The following is a 22,050-nucleotide window of genomic DNA, read 5'->3' on the forward strand; positions in this document are numbered from 1 at the left end:
CTTTTTAATCAGTAGTAAAGTATCTGATCTTGAGAAATCCATATAGAAAACTAAAGAAATCAGTATAGAAATGGAGTCAGTTTAATGTGGTGTATTTCTGATGCTGCCATTTCAGAAACTAGATGATCAGAAATAATTATTTGACTTGGCAATGAATGTCAAGATTTTATCCAAGTACCCCTGATCATTCCTGAATCTTGATGTGATTTTTTTCCTTATTTCTTGCCTTACAGATTTCTTTTTCTGTTCATTGTATATACAACTATTGTATATCGGTACTGTAGTTTAAAGGAAAGGAAATGGTTTTACAAGGTGTTGATGATCAGAACCTGAATATGTATCAGAAGAAATATAAAGCCTATTCATACTTTTTATTGTTTACCTATCTTGTACCTAAATGACAGGATGTAATTATGAGAAGTCTGATAAAAAATATTACATTTTCTTAATGGATATTTCAGCCCCACTTCCTTTAACTAAAATCAGTTCCAAAATACTATTAATAAAAACTAGTCATAGGGAAAGTAAATGAGCATGATGGAATTGCTGTTTTCATTTGTAGAACATAATTTTTAGGGTCTGTTCAGTGATGAGAGCATACTTGCTTATGTTGTTGCTTCATGTCAGAATAAATGACACTGAATTGCCTCATTCTAAATAGTTCTGTAATAAGATTTAGGATAATCTGTGTACCTGTACCTTGTCTGTTTCTCCGTGGACTCTTTGCACATAGTTTGCCTCTTTCCTGCTCTCCTCACTGTGTTTTTATCTGCCTCTTGCCAGATGTGCTTTTAGCTCATCTTATTACATCCAACAGTCTGGGCTTCTTCTCCACCCACAGCAATTTATTTTTTATAACTAGTCAGTGAGATACAAAAATGCCTCTGTGACAACTCTAATTTGAACGTGCCTTGACAAACTATATAATTAAGTACTTTTGTGCAGATCTTGAGAGCAAACAAATCCCAGCTCCAGAGAGTTAAAGTCAGGATCTGTTTTCCAGCACTGACATCAAGCATGTATCCACATCTAGAGACATGATACAGTTTAAGTTATCCAAAGCTGAAGGAAATAGGGATCTATTTGTAATCGAGAAGAAGGACACATGGACTATTTGAATAATAAGAACAATCCCCATTATAACTTCAGAATGAGACAAATTAATAACACTGAGTAATTTCAATAGCCATTATGTTACTGATACTCTGTCTTGCTCTGCCAGTTTAGATTCAGAATTTTTTTTATTTGGGTTACTGTATAAAGAAATTATGACAGTTGAGGGTAATGTTTACATTCACATAATCATGTATGGAATCTACTCAGTTTTACATGACTTAGGAATCCTCAGATTATTCCTATATAGAGGCAGACATTTACTGATACTACACCTTGATCATCTATATGAAGCAGATCAGTACATAGAAATCATTTTCCTTATGCTAATTTTCTGCAAACACACAGAAGCAGCAGATACCGTAGTTCTTTCCAGAATTTGGTAACTGAGAAAGCAAGTGTTAAGACTAAGTGTTATTTTCAAGTTCAGTATAACGTATTTCTGTATCTTGCCTGTCAAAGACATTTTACCAAATTGTAACGAGTAATGTAACTAGAGTGACGCGGTGGCTCAGTGGGTTAGGACGCTGAGTTTGTCGATCAGAAGGTCGGCAGTTTGGCGGGTCGAATCCCGAGTGCCGCGTAACAGAGTGAGCACCTGTTACTTGTCCCAGTTTCTGTCAACCTAGCAGTTCGAAAGCATATAAAAATGCGAGTAGAAAAATAGGGATCACTATGGTGGGAAGGTAACAGCATTCCGTGCGCCTTTGGCGTCCAGTCATGCCGGCCACATGACCACGGAGACGTCCTCAAACAAGCACTGGCTCTTCGGCTTTGAAACGGAGATGAACACCGGCCCCTAGAGTCGGAAACGACTAGCACGCACGTGCGGGGGAACCTTTACCTTAATGTAACTAGTGTCATTATTTTTCCTTTCCATATTCTCTTGTACTCCAAATGTCCCTTAGGGATATGCAAACATTTTGATTCAAATAGAGTTATTCAAAGCAGTTTGAATCAAAATGTTGTACACATCATTTCTTTCTCTTCTGACAGTCTAAATATATGATTTCAAGATCTGCTTCTATCTGTATTCCATTCTATGTTCTTTCTTTAACTTCTCACCAATTAGAAATTCTACACTTTCTACACTGTTTCACTTCAATTACATGTTTTTTATATATTGAATAATCGAAAACAGTTGATTGGTAGCTTTTTGTTAAACTAAGGCCATTGCTTTTTTGCCTTCACAATGATTTCATTAATTTTTTATTTGATTTCTGTAGCTGCCCCTCTCAACCAGCGACTCTGGGTGGTGTATATCATAAGTGACACAATGCTATTAACCATGCAGTAGTTGTGGTTTAGACCATGTTATTAATCTGTTAAATGTTTTGAAATCCTATAAAAAGGAACAAATCTTTTATTTATTGTCTTTTATTATTATCAATGCCATATGTCACTTCTTAATCTGTGTTATACTATGATGTCTGAAATATTTACTAGCAGTGTCTCTGATAGATGGAGTTTTTGACTTCAATTTAATAACAAAATTCTAAATTTCAGCATTAAAATCTAGTGACTGACTCTTAAAAAAATAGCGCAAATCTTTGTACCACAATTTTTAAAGGCATAATAATTGCATTTATGTTGCTGTCTTTATCATGATTTTCTATTGTTAACTTGGGCATCTTGTTTAATTCCTTTTTAATTTTTGTATTTTGTATTTTTATATGTTTGCCCTGTTCACCGCCCTGAGTCCTTCGGGAGAAGGGCGGTATACAAATAAAATTATTTATTTATTTATTTTATTATATCTGGGGTATTTTTTTTTATGTATGCATAAGGAATTGATAGATGTCACAGTGCACAGAAGTAAAGACAAAGAGAAGAAAAGTAGATAAGCTTGCAAGTATTATATGATACAGATTTTGCAAATATTCCTGAGAGAGATTCAAAATAATTTAAAAATATTAAATTTGCTTTCCTAGAGTAAATAATACACGATGTATTTGAACTCTTAGTAATATATGGAAATTTAAAGCATATTGAACAATATTTAGCAATGTAATAGATTGTGGGAAATTAGATGTTGATACTTTTGTTTCTGTTTCAGATGATTGGCATCAAAAAACTGTGATTTCAGGAATGAATGCTTGGACCTAATGTAAAAGTAACTGGCCTTAAGAGTAAGAAAATTTCAGAGAAGTCATAATCAAATTACATCAGAAATTCAATCATGTATGGAAGTGCTCGGTCAGTTGGGAAAGTTGAGCCAAGTAGCCAGAGCCCCGGGCGTTCACCAAGGCTGCCACGTTCACCACGATTGGGCCATCGTCGAACCAACAGCACAGGGGGCAGCTCTGGAGGTAGCACCGGAGGTGGAAGTGGCAAGACACTTTCAATGGAAAATATCCAATCCTTAAATGCTGCCTATGCCACGTCAGGCCCTATGTACCTAAGTGAGCATGAAAACGTGGGCGCAGACACACCTAAAAGCACCATGACCCTTGGCCGATCTGGGGGTCGTTTGCCTTATGGTGTTAGGATGACTGCAATGGGCAGCAGCCCCAACATTGCCAGTAGCGGGGTTGCCAGCGATACTATTGCATTTGGAGAACATCATCTTCCTCCTGTGAGTATGGCTTCTACGGTGCCTCATTCACTACGCCAAGCTAGGGACAACACCATCATGGACCTGCAGACACAACTAAAGGAAGTGCTCCGGGAAAATGATATATTGCGAAAGGATGTAGAAGTGAAAGAAAGCAAACTTAGCTCCTCCATGAACAGTATCAAGACATTCTGGAGTCCTGAGCTGAAGAAAGAAAGGGCCCTGAGGAAAGACGAAGCATCCAAAATCACGATTTGGAAAGAACAGTATCGGGTGGTTCAGGAAGAAAATCAGGTTAGTAAACTAAAGACTTAGGCAGAAAAAAAAGGCTGTGTGGGGAAAATGCAGTGGTGATAGTAGATAGGTTTTGAATAAGTCATTGCTGTGAAATTCCATCGTGAACTCCCATCATCTTACCCCAATTTGAGTGGTTTTAAAAAGCACTCTTATCACGTGAAAAGATTCTGTCTTGGCTCTTTCTATATTACCTGGGTAAATAAAGTAGGGGCAACTTCTTTGACGGACGGGTTCCATTATGGTCAGAACTCAGGGTCTATGTGTATCCTATAGGACAGGGGTGTCAAACTCAATTTCATTGAGGGCCGCATCAGCATTGCGGTTGCCCTCAGGGGGCCGGGTGGGTATGGCCTGGGTAGGCATGGCCTACTGGGTGGGCATGGTTAGAGTGCGTATGGCCTATTGGGTGGGCATGGCCAGCTCTACATCGTTCGCATCAAGGGTGCCTGTGGGGGCCTGGGCAGGAGTGGGACAGATCTCTGGCAGGAGGAGGATCTCTGGGCCAGGGCCAAGGCAGTGGGGGCCGTTCCCTCACTGTTTCCAGGATGGCTTTGCGGGCCGCATGAAACCACTTCACGGGCTGGATCTGGCCCCCGGGCCTTGTGTTTGACATGTCTGCTATAGGAGATTTTAAATCTCCAAATGAGGTTGAGAGTGGGGGCAAGAACACCTGGCTTCTTTAGCCTCCTGAGATTTGAACTGAGCCTGCTGTGACAAATTTCAAAGGGTTCTGGAAATGGACCGTTTCTGAGAGTTTTCAACAGTTGAGAAAAAAGAGAGCAATGAGTTGAGAAAAGTTGAGAAAAAAAGAGGATGCTGAGTTTCATACGGAGGGGGTTTAAAGAGTGTATTTATGGCTTTTAGAATTTTTGTTGAGGGTTTTCCTTCATGGCTTCTGAAGGAAGTGAAATGAAGAAGGGCAAGGCTTTCAGGCAGTTGGGTTTTTTTTGGCTGCAGCCCCCATTTTACAGGATAGTCTTAATCTAGAGATTAGGCTGGAATCCTCATTGCTCACTTCAGGAAACTATTTAAAATAGAGCTGTTCTACAAGGAATCAGGGGAATGAATGTCACAACTATACTTATTACATTAAGATAGCTATTTTTATATGAAATGAAAGCAATTGGATGTTGGGTTTTTGTTAGGTTTTTATGATAAAAGCTGTCAGGAGTATTTTTTTTTAATTCTGGCAATTTATAAACTGGATGGATGGATGGATTGTCCTCGTATCTAAAAGGATAAAATATTTCTTTTTAGTTTAAAAATGCATGAAAACCTATGGCTTTTTTGGTCAGCCAAATAATATTTAACAGAAGAGGATGCAGTGACATTTCTACATAATTCTGCACACCCTTTCTAATTGTTCATTTAAATCCCACTATAATTACCACTGTAATGATAGGCTTGTCGAACAATGGCCCAAAAAGGAAGGGTATTATTTAAAAGCATGGTGAAATATATCATGAGATGTGAAAGCTTGGTGTCCTAATTTGCCAGTTCATGTCTAAATTGAATTTTTTTACACCCTCTATATCAGGGGTCTTCAAACTCGGCCCTTTTATGACTCATGGACTTCAGCTCCCAGAATTCCTCAGCCAGTGTGCCTGACTGAGGAATTCTGGGAGTTGAAGTCCATGAGTCATAAAAGGGCCGAGTTTGAAGACCCATGCTCTATATCACTGGCAACTAGTGATCTCTGCCCTTTATACAGAAGACCTGGATACTGAAATTCACTTTAAAGAAATATCCCCACATTAGACTTTCAGTTATGGCTTATTTGGATATTTTTAGCTGAGCTCAAGCCACATTCATTGATGAATGTAGTAGTGTAAAGCAATCTTGAATAACTCACTGCCCCAAAATGACCCGAACACAGTTTTCATTGTTTCTAATGAGTATTGTCAGTGAACATGTACTGTAGACTGAATTACTGAAATTGTAATTCAACTTGCCTGGTTTGGAAATCCTAGTATAAAAAATTAATGTGTAAAGATGCTAGAAACATTAGATGAGTTAGATATTTTCTGCTGAAGAAACTGATTTGGCTAACTTATAACTTCAGTTTCAGCTTCTTATACAAAGGGCATACTTGATATGTTCAGAAAACAGAATTATAGGTAGTCCTCAACTTACAACCACAATTGACCCCAAAATTTCTGTTGCTAAGTGAGACACTTGTTAAGGGAATTTTGCCCCATTTTACAACCTTTCATGTGACCGTTAAGTGAATCACTGCAGTTGTAAGTTAATAACATGTTTATTAAGTGAATCTGGCTTTCCAATGAACTTTGCTTGTTAGAAGGTCACAAAAGATGATCACTTGGCACATTGACACGGCAAGTGTCATAAATATGAACCGGTTGCCAAGCATCTGAATTTTGATCATCTGATCACCGGGTTTCTGCAACGGTCATAAAGTGTGAAAAACAATCATAAGTCACATTTTTCAGTGTCATTGTAACTTTGAAAGGTCACTAAATGAGCTGTTGTAAGTTGAGGACAACCTGTACTGTAATACCCATATTTCCCCATGTTTTTTTTCTCCATAGTTTTTTTTTTTTTTTTTTTTTTTTGCCTCCAAAAGAGGCACCAGGTCTTACTTTCGGGGGATGTCTTACCTCCATCACCGACAGCCCCAGCCAGCAGGTCCACTTCTTCTGAGGCCCAAGGAGCAGCTTCATTTTGCAGCTGCATTCCAGTCTGCATTTTGCAGTCAGGCCTTTTCGGAAGGCCTATGCAGCCGAGTACTGAGCTATGGATTTAATCCATGGCTTGGTCCTCGGCTGCAGAGGTCTTGCAGAACAGAGCTATAGAAAGGCCCCTGACTGTGAAATGCAGGCCTTGCTGCAGAAGAGGCTGCAGAAGAAGTGGGATAGCGAGGAGAGGCCTGGTTGCAAGGTAAACTGGGTGCAGGGCACGTGGGGCAGTTCCCACCCCGACCCTAGCTTGATTTTTAGGTGTGTGCCTCACCCCAAAACTAGGGCTTGTTTTTGGGGTAGGGCTTATATTGGGCCCACCTCCAAAAATCAAGCTAGGGTTTATTTTCGGGATAGGACTTACTTTCGGGAAAACACGGTATTAAACATTTGTGTGTTTTTTAAGAATTAGAATCCTACTTTCCAATGCAAGAGTTCTACATACTTGTGCAATGTAATAACAGTATTGGTGTACTGCTTTCCATAGTATCATTTATACCTATACTTTACCTAATAAAACTCTTTTTCTAAATGTCCAAGTGGTAGAAGGATGTATAGCACTGCTCAACTCAAAACAAAATTAGTTACCTGACCCTAATAAAGCCTTTATTTAGTAGACCTTGTTTTACCCAACTTTACATGCAATAGACTATATTTCTGCAGTGATTTACCTAATTTGCATGATTACATAGTGATGCAAATGACAAATTAATGACAATAGGTTAAGCCAATGATGGCAAAACCTTTAGATACCGAGTGCCCAAACTGCGACCCAAAACCCACTTATGTATCGTCGGGTGCCAGGTGGGCATGACCTATTGGGTGGGTGTGCCAATTGAGTGGGCATGGCCCATTGGGTGGGTGTGGTTGCAGTGGTAACGGCAGACTAGGTGGGACTAAAAAGTTCAATTAATACCAACTTTGCGAGAGATTTTTTTTCCGCAACAAGTTGAAATTGATTGATTAAACCTTTTTTTTTTTGGCACACGGCGGTGGAGACCTAAAGTGAAAAGGTTTTATAAAAGCCAGCTGAAGGCCTAGGACAAGGGCAATGGCATGCGTGCCCACAGAGAGGGCTCTGCATGCAACGTGTGGCACGCGTCCCATATGTTCGCCACAATGGACTTAGGGTTAGGTCACCATGACCTCATAAAGTAAAATGGACATTGCCAACAAATTTGGAGTGTTTGGGTATGGTTAGGAGGGCACTTACTTTTCTAGATTGCCCTATGTTTCCTGGTAAAATACATGGGAAAATCCCATTGAAGGAAAATTCCACTTATGGTTAGGTCACCATGAACTCAGAGAGCCAAATGGACATCACCAATGAATTCGGACTGCTTGGGTATAGTTGGGGGCCACTTACTTTTCTAGCCTGCCCTATCTGTGTTTCTTGGTAAAATACATGGGAAAATCTCATAGGAGGACAATTCCACTTAGGGTTAGGGTTAGGTCAGGATGAACTCATACAACAAAATGCACATCGCCAACAAATTCGGAGTGCTTCGGTATGGTTAGGAAGGCACTTACTTTTCTAGGCTGCTCTATCTAGGTTTCCTGGTAAAATACATGGGAAAATCCCATTGGAGGAAAATTCCATTTAGGATTAGGATTACCTCACTATGAGCCCAGAAGAAGCGCCGATCAGCTGTAATGTTGCAGCATCTCCAGGGTCTTGTGATTTACATTCATATGCTTGGCAACTGATTCATAGTTATGATGGTCAGTGTCCCAGGGTCATGTGAAGTGACCAAAATCTGCTGCTACCACCCAGCAGAGAGGGGGAATAAAAACCACACACACACATACACACACACACACCTGCCAATCCTCAACAGAAATGCTCACAACAATGAAAACCTCGGACAAGAGGAAGAGCGCCGCCGGGCGGGCAGGCAGGTGTCTTGCTCGGCTGTGGCTTGGGGGGCACTTTTTTCAGTGCCATTGTCACTTCAAACAGTCACTAAGCGAACAGTTGTAAGTCGAGGATTACCTGTACTTCACAGTTTTTTCTTTTTTTGGTCATCAAGTTTTTGCCACCTTGCTAGGCAACTGGTGGTACTCGGATGTTTCCAAATCCTAAAAGTGGTACAATGGGTGAAAAGTTTGAAAAGCCCTGTACTAGGACTCCGAGATCCCTACTATTGAGCAAGGTACCACCTATACTATACCTGTGCATTTGCTTTTTCTTGCCTAAATGTAAAACCTTACTTTATTCACCATTGAATTTCGTTTTGTTAGATAGCGCCCAATGTTCAAGTCTGTCAAGATCCTTCTGTATCTTAAGCCTAGAGTGTTGGCTATTCCTGCCAGCTTAGTGTCGTCTGCAAATTTGATGAGTTTCCCATCTATCCCCTCATGGAAATCATTGATGAAGATGTTGAAGAGCACTGGGGCACCCCACTACATACTTCCGTCCATGTAGATGCAGTTCCATCGAGGAACACACGCTGAGTATGGCTGGTCAGCCAGCTACGAATCCATCTGGAGGTGATCTTGTCTAACCCACATTTTTCTATTTTATCAAGTAGTAGATTGTGGTCTACTTTATCAAATGCCTTACTGAAGTCCAAGTAAAAGACCTTATGAAAGACTGTACCTTCTGACAACAAAGATGTCATCTCCCTTGGCTCCTGGCACTCACTGGGAGCCCGGCTTGACTAAATTCTTTTTAATGAGAAACCATATCATCTGTGATATATATAATATTTTTGAGTACACTTATGACAGGCTTTTCTGGTACCAGCCTAGTAGCCATGGAGCACAGGTTGCATTTCCATGTTACTTCTCAAAACTTTCATATGATCAGGAAATGCTTCTCAACCCTTCAAAGTAGACTAGATCAGAAAACAAAGTCTTTTAAGTTATGGACTATTAGAATTCTTTTGTTGCAGGAACTAATAATAGAATTTTTAAAGCTTGACAGACTTTCTGCCTGCCTGCACTTATTTCAAACAAAATCAAGAGGGGGTAATCTTGAGGGGTATTTTTCACTCCCACCCGCCTTTCAGAACTATGCTGATTTTTTTGCTTTTCCATTCTATCAAAAGTATTTCCTTCCTCTTCTACCTGTTCTTACCTTTGAATTGGTCTTGCAGAAAAAAAATGAAATGATAAAAATGGCATTGAACCATAGAGCTGTTTTCTGAAATATAAGCAAATTGATTCCGGTCTTTATTCTGTTTGATTATCAGGCACATTCATCAAAAAATCTCCCTAGTAACATTTTATTTCATGGTTACTATGACAGTTGGGTATGTACTACCTTTTGAAAATGGATGATTCATCCCGATGTTGTTGCCACTCTTTTTGGTTGATGGAAAGTCTTAACACTAGATCAATTTATTTTTATTGGCTGTAATTAATGACAGATCTAACTAACAGTTCAATTAAGAAAAGTAAGCAGGCATGCTTTACATGACTTTCTTTTTTACTATCTTCATACATGTTTTTATCATCTTAATTCAAATTAGAATTTAGGAACATTAGAATATGAAGTTTTGAGATGCAGTCATTAGGTATAATTTATAGATATTAAAAAAGCATCACATGATTTGTCATAGCCTCATTTTTTTAGGTTCTAGTTTAAAATCTCTGATAGTTTTTTATTGTTTTTTTTCCTCCAAAAGTAATTAGCTTCTAATATTCCTAACCAGTTCTCAGGTTCCCTGTTTCAATTTGGCTGATAAAAAGTATGCTTATCATAAATAAATGTGAAGTCTGCCCAAACTTCATAGTTATCTTGACTTGCAAATGAAATATTTAAGAGCATTATTGAATGAGCAACGATCAAAAGTGGAAGACAGAGGATTCAAGAAAGAGTTTATACAGTTAAATACTAGATTGGCTATGATCCAAGAAATTATTTTCTCAAACATGTCCTAAAAAGGGAATGGGAAATGCAAGTAGAAACTGCCTGTAAAATAAACAGTAGTACAGTACATCCTTTTCTTAGGCAAATAGTGCATCCAAAAATGCAGCGTAGGGATTAATTATCTCAATGGATAATTGAATAAGCCACTTTTGGTAAACCCTTGCCAGTCACGAAGGATACAGCCAATCTGTGGAGGATCACTTTTATGTCAAAACACATTATCTAGATTGGTGATTACAAGTAAATGAAACATCATATAAGCATTCATCATTGAAATAATATTAATATGACTGTTCATCATAGCACAACTCTCCCTTGCTTTAGGAAGCCCAGAATAATCCAGTCCAGATAGCAACTGCTGGTAGTGGAAAGGAGAATCAAGTCTTACAAAATTATAATTATAAAGAGCCTTAGTGGAGCAGTGGGCTAATGCCTCCTTAAGTAACACCAGCTGCCTGCAATTAGTGCAGGTTCGCATCCCACCAGGCTCAAGGTTGACTCAGCCTTCCATCCTTCCCAGGTAGGTAAAATGAGGACCCAGATTGTTGGGGGCAATAAGCTGACTTTGTAATAATGCCGCTTGGGGGGGGGGGGAAAGCCCTAATAAGCAGGCATATACATAGAATGAAAGCTACTGCTAAGAACATTGATTTGTGCTTCTTAGATTGTAAGCCGCCCTGAGTCTTCGGAGAAGGGCGGGATATAAATGGGATTAAAATAAATAAAATAAATAATTGTTTCCTGATGGACAGAGAATGGGTAAGCCCCCTGTAGTTCTTTTGCCAGGTGAGTAACATCAGTTTTCCAAACATAGCTGGAAGTTATCTAAGCAGGTTTTCTTTGAGTCCATCAGTTACGGCCTTCACTGGAAATCTTAACTGCAGGACATGAGTGAGAATGCTGCTGTTGCTTGCTAGTATGTTGATATACCTCTAAAAGACACATGCACCACTACAAATAGCGTCGAGCACTTTATTAAAGCTAGGTTGCTCAGCAACATATGAAACGGAATGCCAAGTTCTTATGCTCTGTGTAGCATCTTATTTAGGTTCCCTTGTTGTGGGTACAGACAAAAGATGATACAGACATTGTATGTTGGGATGTGGCCTGAGAACAGAAGTGAACAAGAGTATTTATTGATTTTATCCAATTTAGAAGCTGCCCAGACCCAATTAACTCTGGGTTGCTCACAACATAAAAAAAACAACCAGACAGACTTACAGACAGACAGATCAATCTAATATTTAGGCATGAAGCTGAAAACCAGGAGACCTTGAGTTCTAATTCTGCCTCATGTATGAAAGCTGGCTGGGTAATTTTGAACCAGTTTCTCTCTCTCTCTCTCTCTCTCTCTCTCTCTCTCTCTCTCTCTCTCTCTCTCTCTCTCTCTCTCTCTCTCCCCCCCCCCTCACTCCACGGGGGAAAATAGTAGCAGAAAGGTCTATTACAGGGGTAGGCAACCTCGGCTCTTTTATGACTCATGGACTTCAACTCCCAGAATTCCTGAGCCAGCATGGAAGTCCATGAGTCATAAAAGAGCCGAGGTTGCCTACCCCTGGTCTATTAGGTATGTCCTCTGCATTGAGTTATTTATAAAAATAACAGGCAGGATAAAAATAATCTCCAAACACAGAATCCATTCCCCCAACGTCCTCCCAACAGTAGATGTCCATAGAACATATACTAATAAGGGTATATTGGAGCTGCGGCTCTTTTGTTATGCATGATCACAATGTAACAATCTTCATGACCAGGGTTAGTTATTAGTTATTAGTTATTTCTTATTTTTAAACTTTGTGTTCAGCAGAAAAGTGATTCCTCTTTCTGATTAACAGAACTTAACCTCCCCACCCCCCACCCCGAAAAAAAAAATCTGGAAAGTTTTACCGGCAAAGAATAAACAAAGAATCAAACATATATTCTGCATATATTCTCACATATTCTTCATTGCAATTAGTCAAATAATAATAAAGCATTTGAAAAATTGAATAAAATATAAAAATTACATTTGGCTCGATGGAATATATCCTACTGCGCATATTTGAAAAAAAAATCCATGTAGAACTAAAAGCCAACATTAAATGACAACTGAAGGCGGGCTTGAAATGAAAAGGAATAATTTGTCATAGCTGACTTCTAACCACCAGCAGGATTTACTCAGGATGTGAGTCTTCCCTGCAGGAATATGTGATCATTGAATGCTGTATCTTAAATGTCAGGTCTGTAGTCTATCTTTTATAAGGGGCAAAAGAAAACATTAGGACTATTTAATTAGTCTTTAAATAAAAATAGCCCAGAAGGAACAGGGGGGAAAAATAAAGACATAAACCAACCCTGATAGAACAAGAGGCTGTAGCCATTAATAGGAGAGCAACTAGTGGAGAATAGAGAAGTGACCACGTTGCAGAAAAGGGAACAAAGCAAAAGAGCCCAGAAGCTAAATAGAAAACAGGGTTATAAAGCTGTAACTAGAGCTTAGTGTTAAGGAGATGCTAAAGGCAAACAAATGTTATGCTTATTAAAAATAAATAAACCCTGAATCAAGACTTAAACCAGGGATTTCAAAAGACTGCATGGCTGTGGGCTCATAGAGCTTTGGTTTCCATCTTTACTTCCAAGGTTGCAGTTTCCCAAACAAAACTCGATATGCATTTGGGGTGTGTGTGTGTTTCCAGACGCGGAGATCCTGCTGAAAGAGCAAGTGGCAGGTGTGGCTAGGAAGGCCTTTGCCCAGATTCATCTCTAGTGCACCAGTTGTACCCTTTCCTGGATTGATATTGCTTTCTCTTGGGAGAGAGGAAGTGAGCCTCCTGTGTTGTGGTGCCTGCCCTCTGGGACAGCATTCTGCTGGCATTTCAAAGAGGCCTGATCCTGTCGTCCTTCGAATGGGACTTGAAGACCAGGCTTTTTCTGCAGGCCCCAAAATAGGTTGCAGTATGTGCCCATTTGAGTTGAACTGTTGCTGTGGGTCTATTTTTCTTGATATATCTTTTTATTTCTTTTGTTGGTCCAGTGGACCGTAGTCCAGTGGATTATGGTTTTATTTTTAATTGGTGTTGCCGAGGCTCACAGTTGATTTGGGTGTCCATAGAAATCTAAATTAGAAGTAAACAAGCATCTAAAACCCTGGCTGAGATTTATGGCTTTTGGAAAGTAATGTGATATTGGGAACAGAGAAATTTTTCTGCATTGAGATCAATCCCTTCAAGAGATTCCTTCAGCTTTCGTTGATTGTTGTTCCATTGTGGTCTCTTGTCTGTGTCTCTTTGGAGCTCATTCTTTCTGAAGTGGATAAGCGAGAGCTCAGAGACTTCTTTCCTTTTGAAGCATATGTTTGGATAAAACCACAGAGCACGTTGGGAGTACATTCATGCACATATTTTATTTCATTGTGGTTAAAGAAAAACATGAAAACCCCAAGTTAAGAGAGTATTTATACCCACCCACCTACCAAATATCTCTGTCTCCAGTCTTGATCAATATTGGGTATGAATCTTGAATGTGTTGGAAAGCTTGAATGCGGTTAAAGATAGATGGAGCCAGCAGAGCTTTGCTTTCAGGTCATGCTTAGAGAGCAAAGAATTTTAGAGAATCGAGTGAGGAGGAAAGTATTTTACTCATTCAACAACAGTACAAAAAACAATTTTTAAAATCACACTGAACTACTTTAGTAGCCATAGTGAATCATTGCATAGAAAGACGGAACAGAGACATCTATGTTAATATGGAAAAAAAATGAAAAGCCCCGATACATTTGCATGAGTCATTTCATCAAACACTTAAAAAAAAGATTGATTTGTTTCAAACTAGTGGGGACCTATTGTATGGAAATATTAAAGTATGCAGGTTTAAGGATCATGAGGGCAAATTTTAGGGAGTTTGAGTAAAGCAAATAATATTGTACTAACACATACCTATATGCATTTCAGTGTCTCTGTCTCCCCCTAGTTCAGGGGTAGCTATGCTGGCTCAGGAATTCTGGGAGTTGAAGTCCACGAGTCATAAAAGAGCCAAGGTTGCCTACCCCTGGTCTAGATGTTGTTGTTGTTATAATAATGAAATGCAAAGGAAAAAAACCTTACACTGGATAGTAGAAGTTGAATAACACAAGAATAAATTATAAATAATACATAAATAAAAACATGGGGAAACTGTCTAGTAACACATTTTCCCTTCTATTGGGTTTATTTCTCCAGCCACTAACCACAACCTAGGTATAAATGCTCTATGTCAGTGGTGGCGAACCTGTGGCACGCGTGTCAGAGGCGGCACTCAGAGCCCTCTCTGTTGGCACGCATGCCACCGCCACCAGCAGCAGGTCCATCAGGCTGCCACTGCCGCCCAGAGCAGGAGCCCCGCCCAGCACAAAGGAGGCGAAGCAGCCGACTAGCAAGCTCGAGTACAGGTGGCAGAGCAGAGGTCACCAACCATTGTCGATTGGTGGACTGGAAGAAAAGGGAGGGGGAAGCATTTTACATGCGTCCATGTGCGCACGGGGCTGTGAGCACGCACACGCTGCAGATGGAGTGGGGCTAGTGCCTGCGTGATACTCACTAGCCCTGCCCCGTTCTTGCGTGGTCCAGCACCTTGTATCTGTACCCTGCGGTGCGGCAGCGGCAGCCGTTTTTGCGCCTTGCTGCACGAAGGTCCATTTTTGCGCCCCTGGTTTTTGCGTGCCAGAGGTGGCACTCAGAGGCACCTCCCTGCCCCCACCTGAGGGCACCACAATACTGATGCGGCCCTGGCACTTTGCGATAAATAAGTGGGTTTGGGGTTGCAGTTTGGGCACTTGGTCTCTAAAAGGTTCGCCATCACTGTTCTATGTTAAACCTTAAAGATTATTGCTACATTTATTTGAGTCCATATTCCAAATGTCTAAATTTGCCCTGCTTTTTAATATAGTATAATGGGAAACCGTTTTTGCTGGTTGAACTTCTGTTATAGATATACATTGTCAATGAAGCCATTGCTGCTTGTTCCCCACATTTGGACTTCCAATCTGATATCATCAGCAAAGTTTCTCTTTTCCAGTATTGTGCTAAATTTGTCCTTGCTGCCATCAGAATATGATAAATTGTGCTAATATTCGTTTATGTTTTCTGGAATTATACCTTATCTGGAGATCACATTCAGGAAGGAGAGCCAGCTGCTCTACCCCTCAGCCTCCCTGTACATTATGGCGGCTGCATGACCTCATCCCAGAAGTGGACATCATTTTGGAACAACCACAGTTCCTTGTAGCCAATCCCAAAATGGTGCCCATTTCTGAGATGGCGCCAGACAGCCTGGTTGTCAGAAGGCTTTTATGATGAATCAGCTGCTTTCTGAAGGAGATCTACAGAAGAGGTAAGTCACCGAGACATGATGGGGGAGAAAAATGGGGAAACCCAGCGTGGTGGGAAGCAGGCCCAAACCCTGGAAGGACTCAGCAAGGTGGGATGGGGAAAAAGATAGGTGCACGGTAGCATCTCTGCATTCAGTCACAAAGTGGGTGGATTGCCAAGTGCCTAAATTTTGTTCATGTGACGGCAGGGGTGCTACAGCGGCTATAGTTTCCAACAGGGGTCATAAGCCCCTCGTAAGTTCCACTCCCTCATAATTTTAGATGGTCGCTGAATGAACAGTCATACGTCAAAAAACTAGTTGTATTTCTTTTGAAGTTTTGCATCTATTTTATCTTACAGTTTTCAATTTATTCTGTCCGTTTCTTATTGCAATCAATTTATATATACACTGTGACAAGTGATCTTGATTTTTTATAAATATTTCAAATTCTGTCAGCCCTTCTCAATGTCTCTTTTTTTTCTTCTAGCTATTTGCAAGTACATCAATTATTGTACATTTCTAATAAGCAGTTCTTGCTAATGTCTTTAGACTGTTTCATGAGTCTTGATGCAGCATATTGGCATATGTGAATACATATTTCTTACTGTAGCTGTCCTTGAAATAAAAGATATTTGATAGTGAAGCTAATGGAGAAGTCACCAGACTTCCCCTTATTTTTAGAAACAAGAGATATAATTGTTTCACTCACCAATTAATACTATACATTGTCCATGAAGCATGTATGACTTCTCTCTGGATGGTACTACAATATTTTATAATACTGTAGACTTTCACCTACTAAAGTTTGTTCTGTTTTGTTCAGTAGAGTCTGTAGACTAAGCGGTTAATACTACTACAATTTTATTACATTTTGTTGAATCTATTATTTTTGATTTTAAACTGTTGTAAGATGTTATTCATTAGAAAGACAAGAGTCAAATTTCAATATCAATAAAAATAATCTTTCCTGTGTTATCAAATCATTCTCCCTTTGTGTGTTTTATGGTAGGTTACATTGGAAGAAAATGCATCAGGTCTTGCTAAGATACAGTAGCTATTTGAACAGTTCTAGCATGTAAAATTGTAGTTTTATTTTTTGATACCATTGGAATATCTTCCTATTTGCTTTCATAAACAAAAAAAGTTTTCTCTGTTCTATGAATCTAATAAAATGTATTTATTTATTTATTTGTTATTGGGACTTACCGGTATATGCCGCCCTATGCCAAGGTGTTTCTGTTCTTTCATATGTGGCATACTTCTGTTCCTTGGATTCGTTTTGACTATTTTCTGTTAATGTAGACATGAACAAAATGTTCTTTGCTTGACCTAGTTGACTTGAAGTGTTCTACTGACAAGCTTCTTAATTTGTAAACATTTTTAATCTCTTTTCTACTCTATTGCCTTTCAGATTATTTAACAACAGAGTAGTTTTAAGATCAACTTTTTAATGTAAAATTCTACAGTATGATAGCCCTATTAGACATCTGTTATTAACTCCTTTTTTAGATATTCTATAAGGGTTTGAACAACATGCAATAAATTTTATTGATTAAACATCTGATCATATCAAAAAGCTACCGGAACACTACCCAAAACACAGTAAAACATATTCATACCAAATGGTCACCTGTGCTGTCAAACTCAATTTGTTTTAGGTAGGCTATCTTTTTAATAATGGTCTTTGATATGAAAATTGCAGCCTTCCTAGTAATATGCAAATTCATTCCCTATAAGAGGTATACTCTTTATCCCGATTATCCCAATATTAGTTTTTAAACAAGATTCTAAGTAAACATCCATTTCCTCAGGATATAGTTTGCAGTTATACAGGATTTATATGATACCTTCAAAAGCAGATGCGCCAACATATACAATCTTTCTGCAAATGAAACTCTATACCGCCTGGGCCTTGGCCCTTTCAGAACTGGGCCACGCAAGCAGTGGATGAGTTTGTGAGCACATGCACGCAGCTCCACTTGTGCAAGTGGTGGGTGTTTGCGCTCACCTATGAAGCTACATTTATGCGGGCTGTGGGCGTGGGTGCTTGCCGCTTGCACAAATGGGGCTATGCACCTGCCTACTGCTCACACAGAGCTATCCCCTCCCCCCTGCCAGGCTGCCAAGCCGGAAAGGTTGGAGACCGCTGTTCTATGCAATCTCTCATATTTTAATTGTTCAAAACATGTCCTAAATCTGTACTGTATTTCTTCTTAATGAAATGATTACTGATTCGGGTGTTTATTTTTCAGCATATGCAGATGACTATTCAAGCTCTTCAGGATGAGCTTAGGATCCAGAGGGACCTGAACCAACTTTTCCAGCAAGACACTAGCAGTAGATCCAGTGAACCGTTTCTGACAGAACTTACAGAAGAAAACTTCCAACGGCTTCATGCAGAGCATGAGCGCCAAGCCAAGGAACTCTTCTTGCTACGCAAAACCCTGGAAGAAATGGAGTTACGCATCGAGACTCAGAAACAGACCTTAAATGCTCGTGATGAGTCAATTAAAAAGTTACTGGAAATGCTGCAGAGCAAGGGATTGTCTGCAAAAGCCACCGAGGAAGATCATGAACGGACAAGAAGGTTGGCAGAGGCTGAAATGCACGTTCATCACCTGGAAACCTTACTAGAGCAAAAGGAAAAGGAGAACAGCTTGCTCAGAGAAGTGAGTTATTCACTTAATCCATCTAATCTTGCACTATTTTCCCCTCCCCTTGTTTTATCTTTCGATAGACGCAAGCGGTTGCCAATTTTTCTAACCTGTTTAAAGCAGTGCACACCTTACTCTGGAACCTACACTTGCTTGAGTGCAAAATGGTTTCTTATTCACAATTCATTCTGACCTCACATATCATTTGATAAATTCTATGTGTGTGGAGTTGGGATGTATCTGGGAATGATATCAAAATATCAGAAAACGATTGGAAAACAATTGACATTTGAAATTTTGAGTTGTGAATATCCATATATATTTATGTCTGGATTCATACATTGAGAGGTTATCACTCAAGAACATGTCTAAATAAGCAACATATTTATGAACTTTACTTTTTGTTCTTTAGGATTCATTCTTGTGCAGGGAAAATACTGGGATCAATCAGGAATTTATCTTATTGTTATATAATAGCAAGTCTATTCTGTTTGTTTATAAATGTAGTCTACCTGAATCACCACAATGTTCGTATTTGATTTTACTGTCTACTTCTGTCTACTTCTTTTACTGTCTACCAAGAAATCTGGGCAGCAATAAAGAATGGCAGTTCTATAGTTTCCATAGAAACAGTTACTTTACTATGAAGGAAGTTTGAAACCATTTGCTGTTTTGCATCATGTTTCAAGTGGAGTAAGCATTGTTCATTGATTTTCATGTAACTTTATGATTAAATTTAAAAATTTGAAGCTAAACAGCTGAATTATTTTGGACAGAACACATTCATATAAACAAAATCAGAGATGCATCATATAGGGCGCGGAGGCTTTCTTATAGAGAAAAATTTGCATTCCAGATTTCTTTTATAGATTAAAATCTTATTTACAGCAAATTAAAGTCAAATGATGTAAGGAGACTGGACAGCTCTATGGGAGATATACAGTACAGGTATACAGGCCTGTAAGAGGGCGCTGAAAGCTCTAACAATAAAAATACTGAAGGAGATTTTTGAAGAATGGAATCAGAAAATAGAGTCAATATCAACAATGTCAGTAATGGTGTCTCCTTCTGTGGACAGACTACATCTGAAATTAAATAAATGTTAGATGTAGAAAAAAAACATATCTAACAAAATAGAGGTGATATTGAAAGTGGATTTACAATTCACAACCCAAGAGAATGATTTAGAAAAGGTTGTTTCATTGGATGTACAAAAAAATTGACTGAGACTTTAAAATTTAAAAGGGAAGTATAAATAACGAGAATGACTTGAATAATTTTCTACTGGAAATTTATTTATTTATTTATTTTGTTACATTTATATACCACCCTTTCCCGAAGGACTCAGGGCGGTTTACAGGGTAATTAAAAACCAAGATACAAAAGTTAAAAAAAATTTTTAAAAAATATTTGTTCCTGTATAAATAAAGCCCCAATTAAAATAAGATTAATCCTCAGCCTGGGCCAGAGAGCTCGAAGAGCCAGGTCTTCAGGTCCCGGCGGAATGAACGGAGGTCGGGGGCAGTCCTCAGCTCCACTGGCAGCTGGTTCCAAAGGGCAGGCGCCCCCACTGAGAAGGCCCTATCCCTGGGTGTCGTCCGGCAGCAATCTCTTACCGGTGGCACCCTGAGAAGACCCTCCCTGTGGGAGCGCACTGGACAAAGGGAACTTGATGCCGGCAGCAGGTGTTCCCTCAGATATCCCGGACCCAAGCCATTACAAAAGAGGCTTCTTAAAGCCTTGAAAAATTCTTTGTGATAGGACAAAGAAGAAATGAAGTTAAAACAAATTGTACAACAATATTTGAACGAACTAAACATTACAACTTCTAAAAGTAAAATGAAGGAATATAAAATTGGTTTGTTTGATCAAGATTAAAATAAGTAATCAAAATAATTACTCCTGGTCCCTGAGTGGATTTTCAGCTAACACCACGACTGAAAGATGATGTTTTATAGATTTGTTTAGAGGTAATAGATAAATGTTTATAACCTTAGGAGTGGTGAAAAGTCATTAAACTTGTCTATACTTGTGATTAATTTTGGAGATCACTTCTTTATATATTTCTTTTCTCTTTTTTATTCGATTCTTTTCTTTTTCTTTTTTTCCCCCTTGCACTTATTACGGTACTCCTTTCTATTTTCTTTTACTTTAGTCTTGATGCTTACACTACACCAATATTTAATATCTTATGCTAATATATAATGTGATTTAATATTTCTGGATCTTTCATTATGAAAATTGCTCTAAAAATGGGAGGAAAATTACTGCATGATTTGTTTGTAATTATTCTAGTCCAAGAATAATTGTGGTCTAGTGTAAAACAGTTTTTGTGTTTTGAATGTTTTAGTCCAAGCATTTTTGTTTTGCTTTTTCTTACCTATAGAGCAATTATGTCAGCTGCACATTAATTGTTTTGATGAACAGTTCCTTGTTATCACTGTGGAAAAAGCTGTCGTCATCAGTAACTAGGTGGTTGCTACTCTGGGCATGTAGGAGTATTGCTGGCACAGATGCTTTATCAGCTTGTTAAGTACATACCAGATTGTTGCTGTTATTTATTAATCCTGTTTTTCCCCCCAAGTATTTTGTCCTCCTGGAAGCTGAAAGTTTGAAAAGATCATTGCTAATAGATATTAAAAATGTTTAAAGTTGTTTAAGCTATTACTTTTGATTATGCTGGGTTTTTTGCAGAAAATTACTGGTATGCAGTTCACTGTAGCTGTTTCTTGGTTGTATAAAAAATAATAACCATAGCACTACCAGGAAAAAAGATGGAATCATTTACCTAGAATACTTTTTCTATGAAACCGAGAAGTTAAATTCGATGCTGTTGCATTTAGGTATCTACCTAATGTATATTCTTCTTAAACAGGAGATGCACCGTCGTTTTGAAAATGCTCCTGATTCTGCCAAAACTAAAGCTTTACAGACTGTTATAGAGATGAAGGTAAAAGAAACCAATTCTTTCTATCAAATTGGAATTGTTTTTCTCTTTAATTTTTTGAATTTTCATCCTGACATGTTGTATAATACACTGATTCCTTTTTAGTATTTCTGCTATTGTCAGGAGAATTTTAGAGTATTGGTGTATAAATGTGCAGGACTATTTGTATCTGGTTTATGTCATGTATGTGAAATGAATGTCTCCTTTACCTATTGTCATAATTGCTGTCACTAATTTTTTTAATGTATGCTTATTTGTTTTATATTCTAAATAATTGGGTTTCATGGGAAGGATTTTAATATAAAATAGTTTCAATAACAAGGAAATACTTGTTCTATTGGAAACAGGAATAAAATATTACAGAAATTTTTAACAAATAGTACATCCTTTGAAAGGACTTGTATGTCAGCATAGCTGTTTTCATTGAATGTACAGATAAATAGTTCTGACTGTTGCAGAAATGTGCACATTTTTTTAATTTGCCTCCAAGTTCTCAATGTATTCACAGTGTTATTTCTGTGTTCAAAATGTCAGTTTCCATTAAAGTATCTCTGTTTAAATTGTGGATGTCTGTGGAGATTCTCAGTCAT

General features: G+C 38.7%; 1 protein-coding gene across 8 annotated transcripts in view; it reads left to right on the forward strand.

The window, feature by feature from the left end:
- The first annotated feature begins 3,172 nt into the window (after positions 1-3,172).
- Positions 3,173-22,050, forward strand: part of ERC1 (ELKS/RAB6-interacting/CAST family member 1) — a 144,770-nt gene continuing 125,892 nt past the window's right edge. For all 8 annotated transcript variants that reach the window (XM_083366800.1, XM_083366803.1, XM_083366801.1 and 5 more), the window contains exons 1-3: positions 3,173-3,961; positions 18,112-18,528; positions 21,389-21,463. In XM_083366800.1, coding sequence (XP_083222926.1) covers positions 3,293-3,961; positions 18,112-18,528; positions 21,389-21,463 — 1,161 coding nt within the window. In that variant the 5' untranslated portion in view covers positions 3,173-3,292. The remainder of the gene's footprint in view (positions 3,962-18,111; positions 18,529-21,388; positions 21,464-22,050) is intronic.

The sequence above is a fragment of the Vipera ursinii genome (assembly GCF_947247035.1).
Source record: "Vipera ursinii genome assembly, chromosome: 6".
Classification (NCBI taxonomy): Eukaryota; Metazoa; Chordata; class Lepidosauria; order Squamata; family Viperidae; genus Vipera; species Vipera ursinii.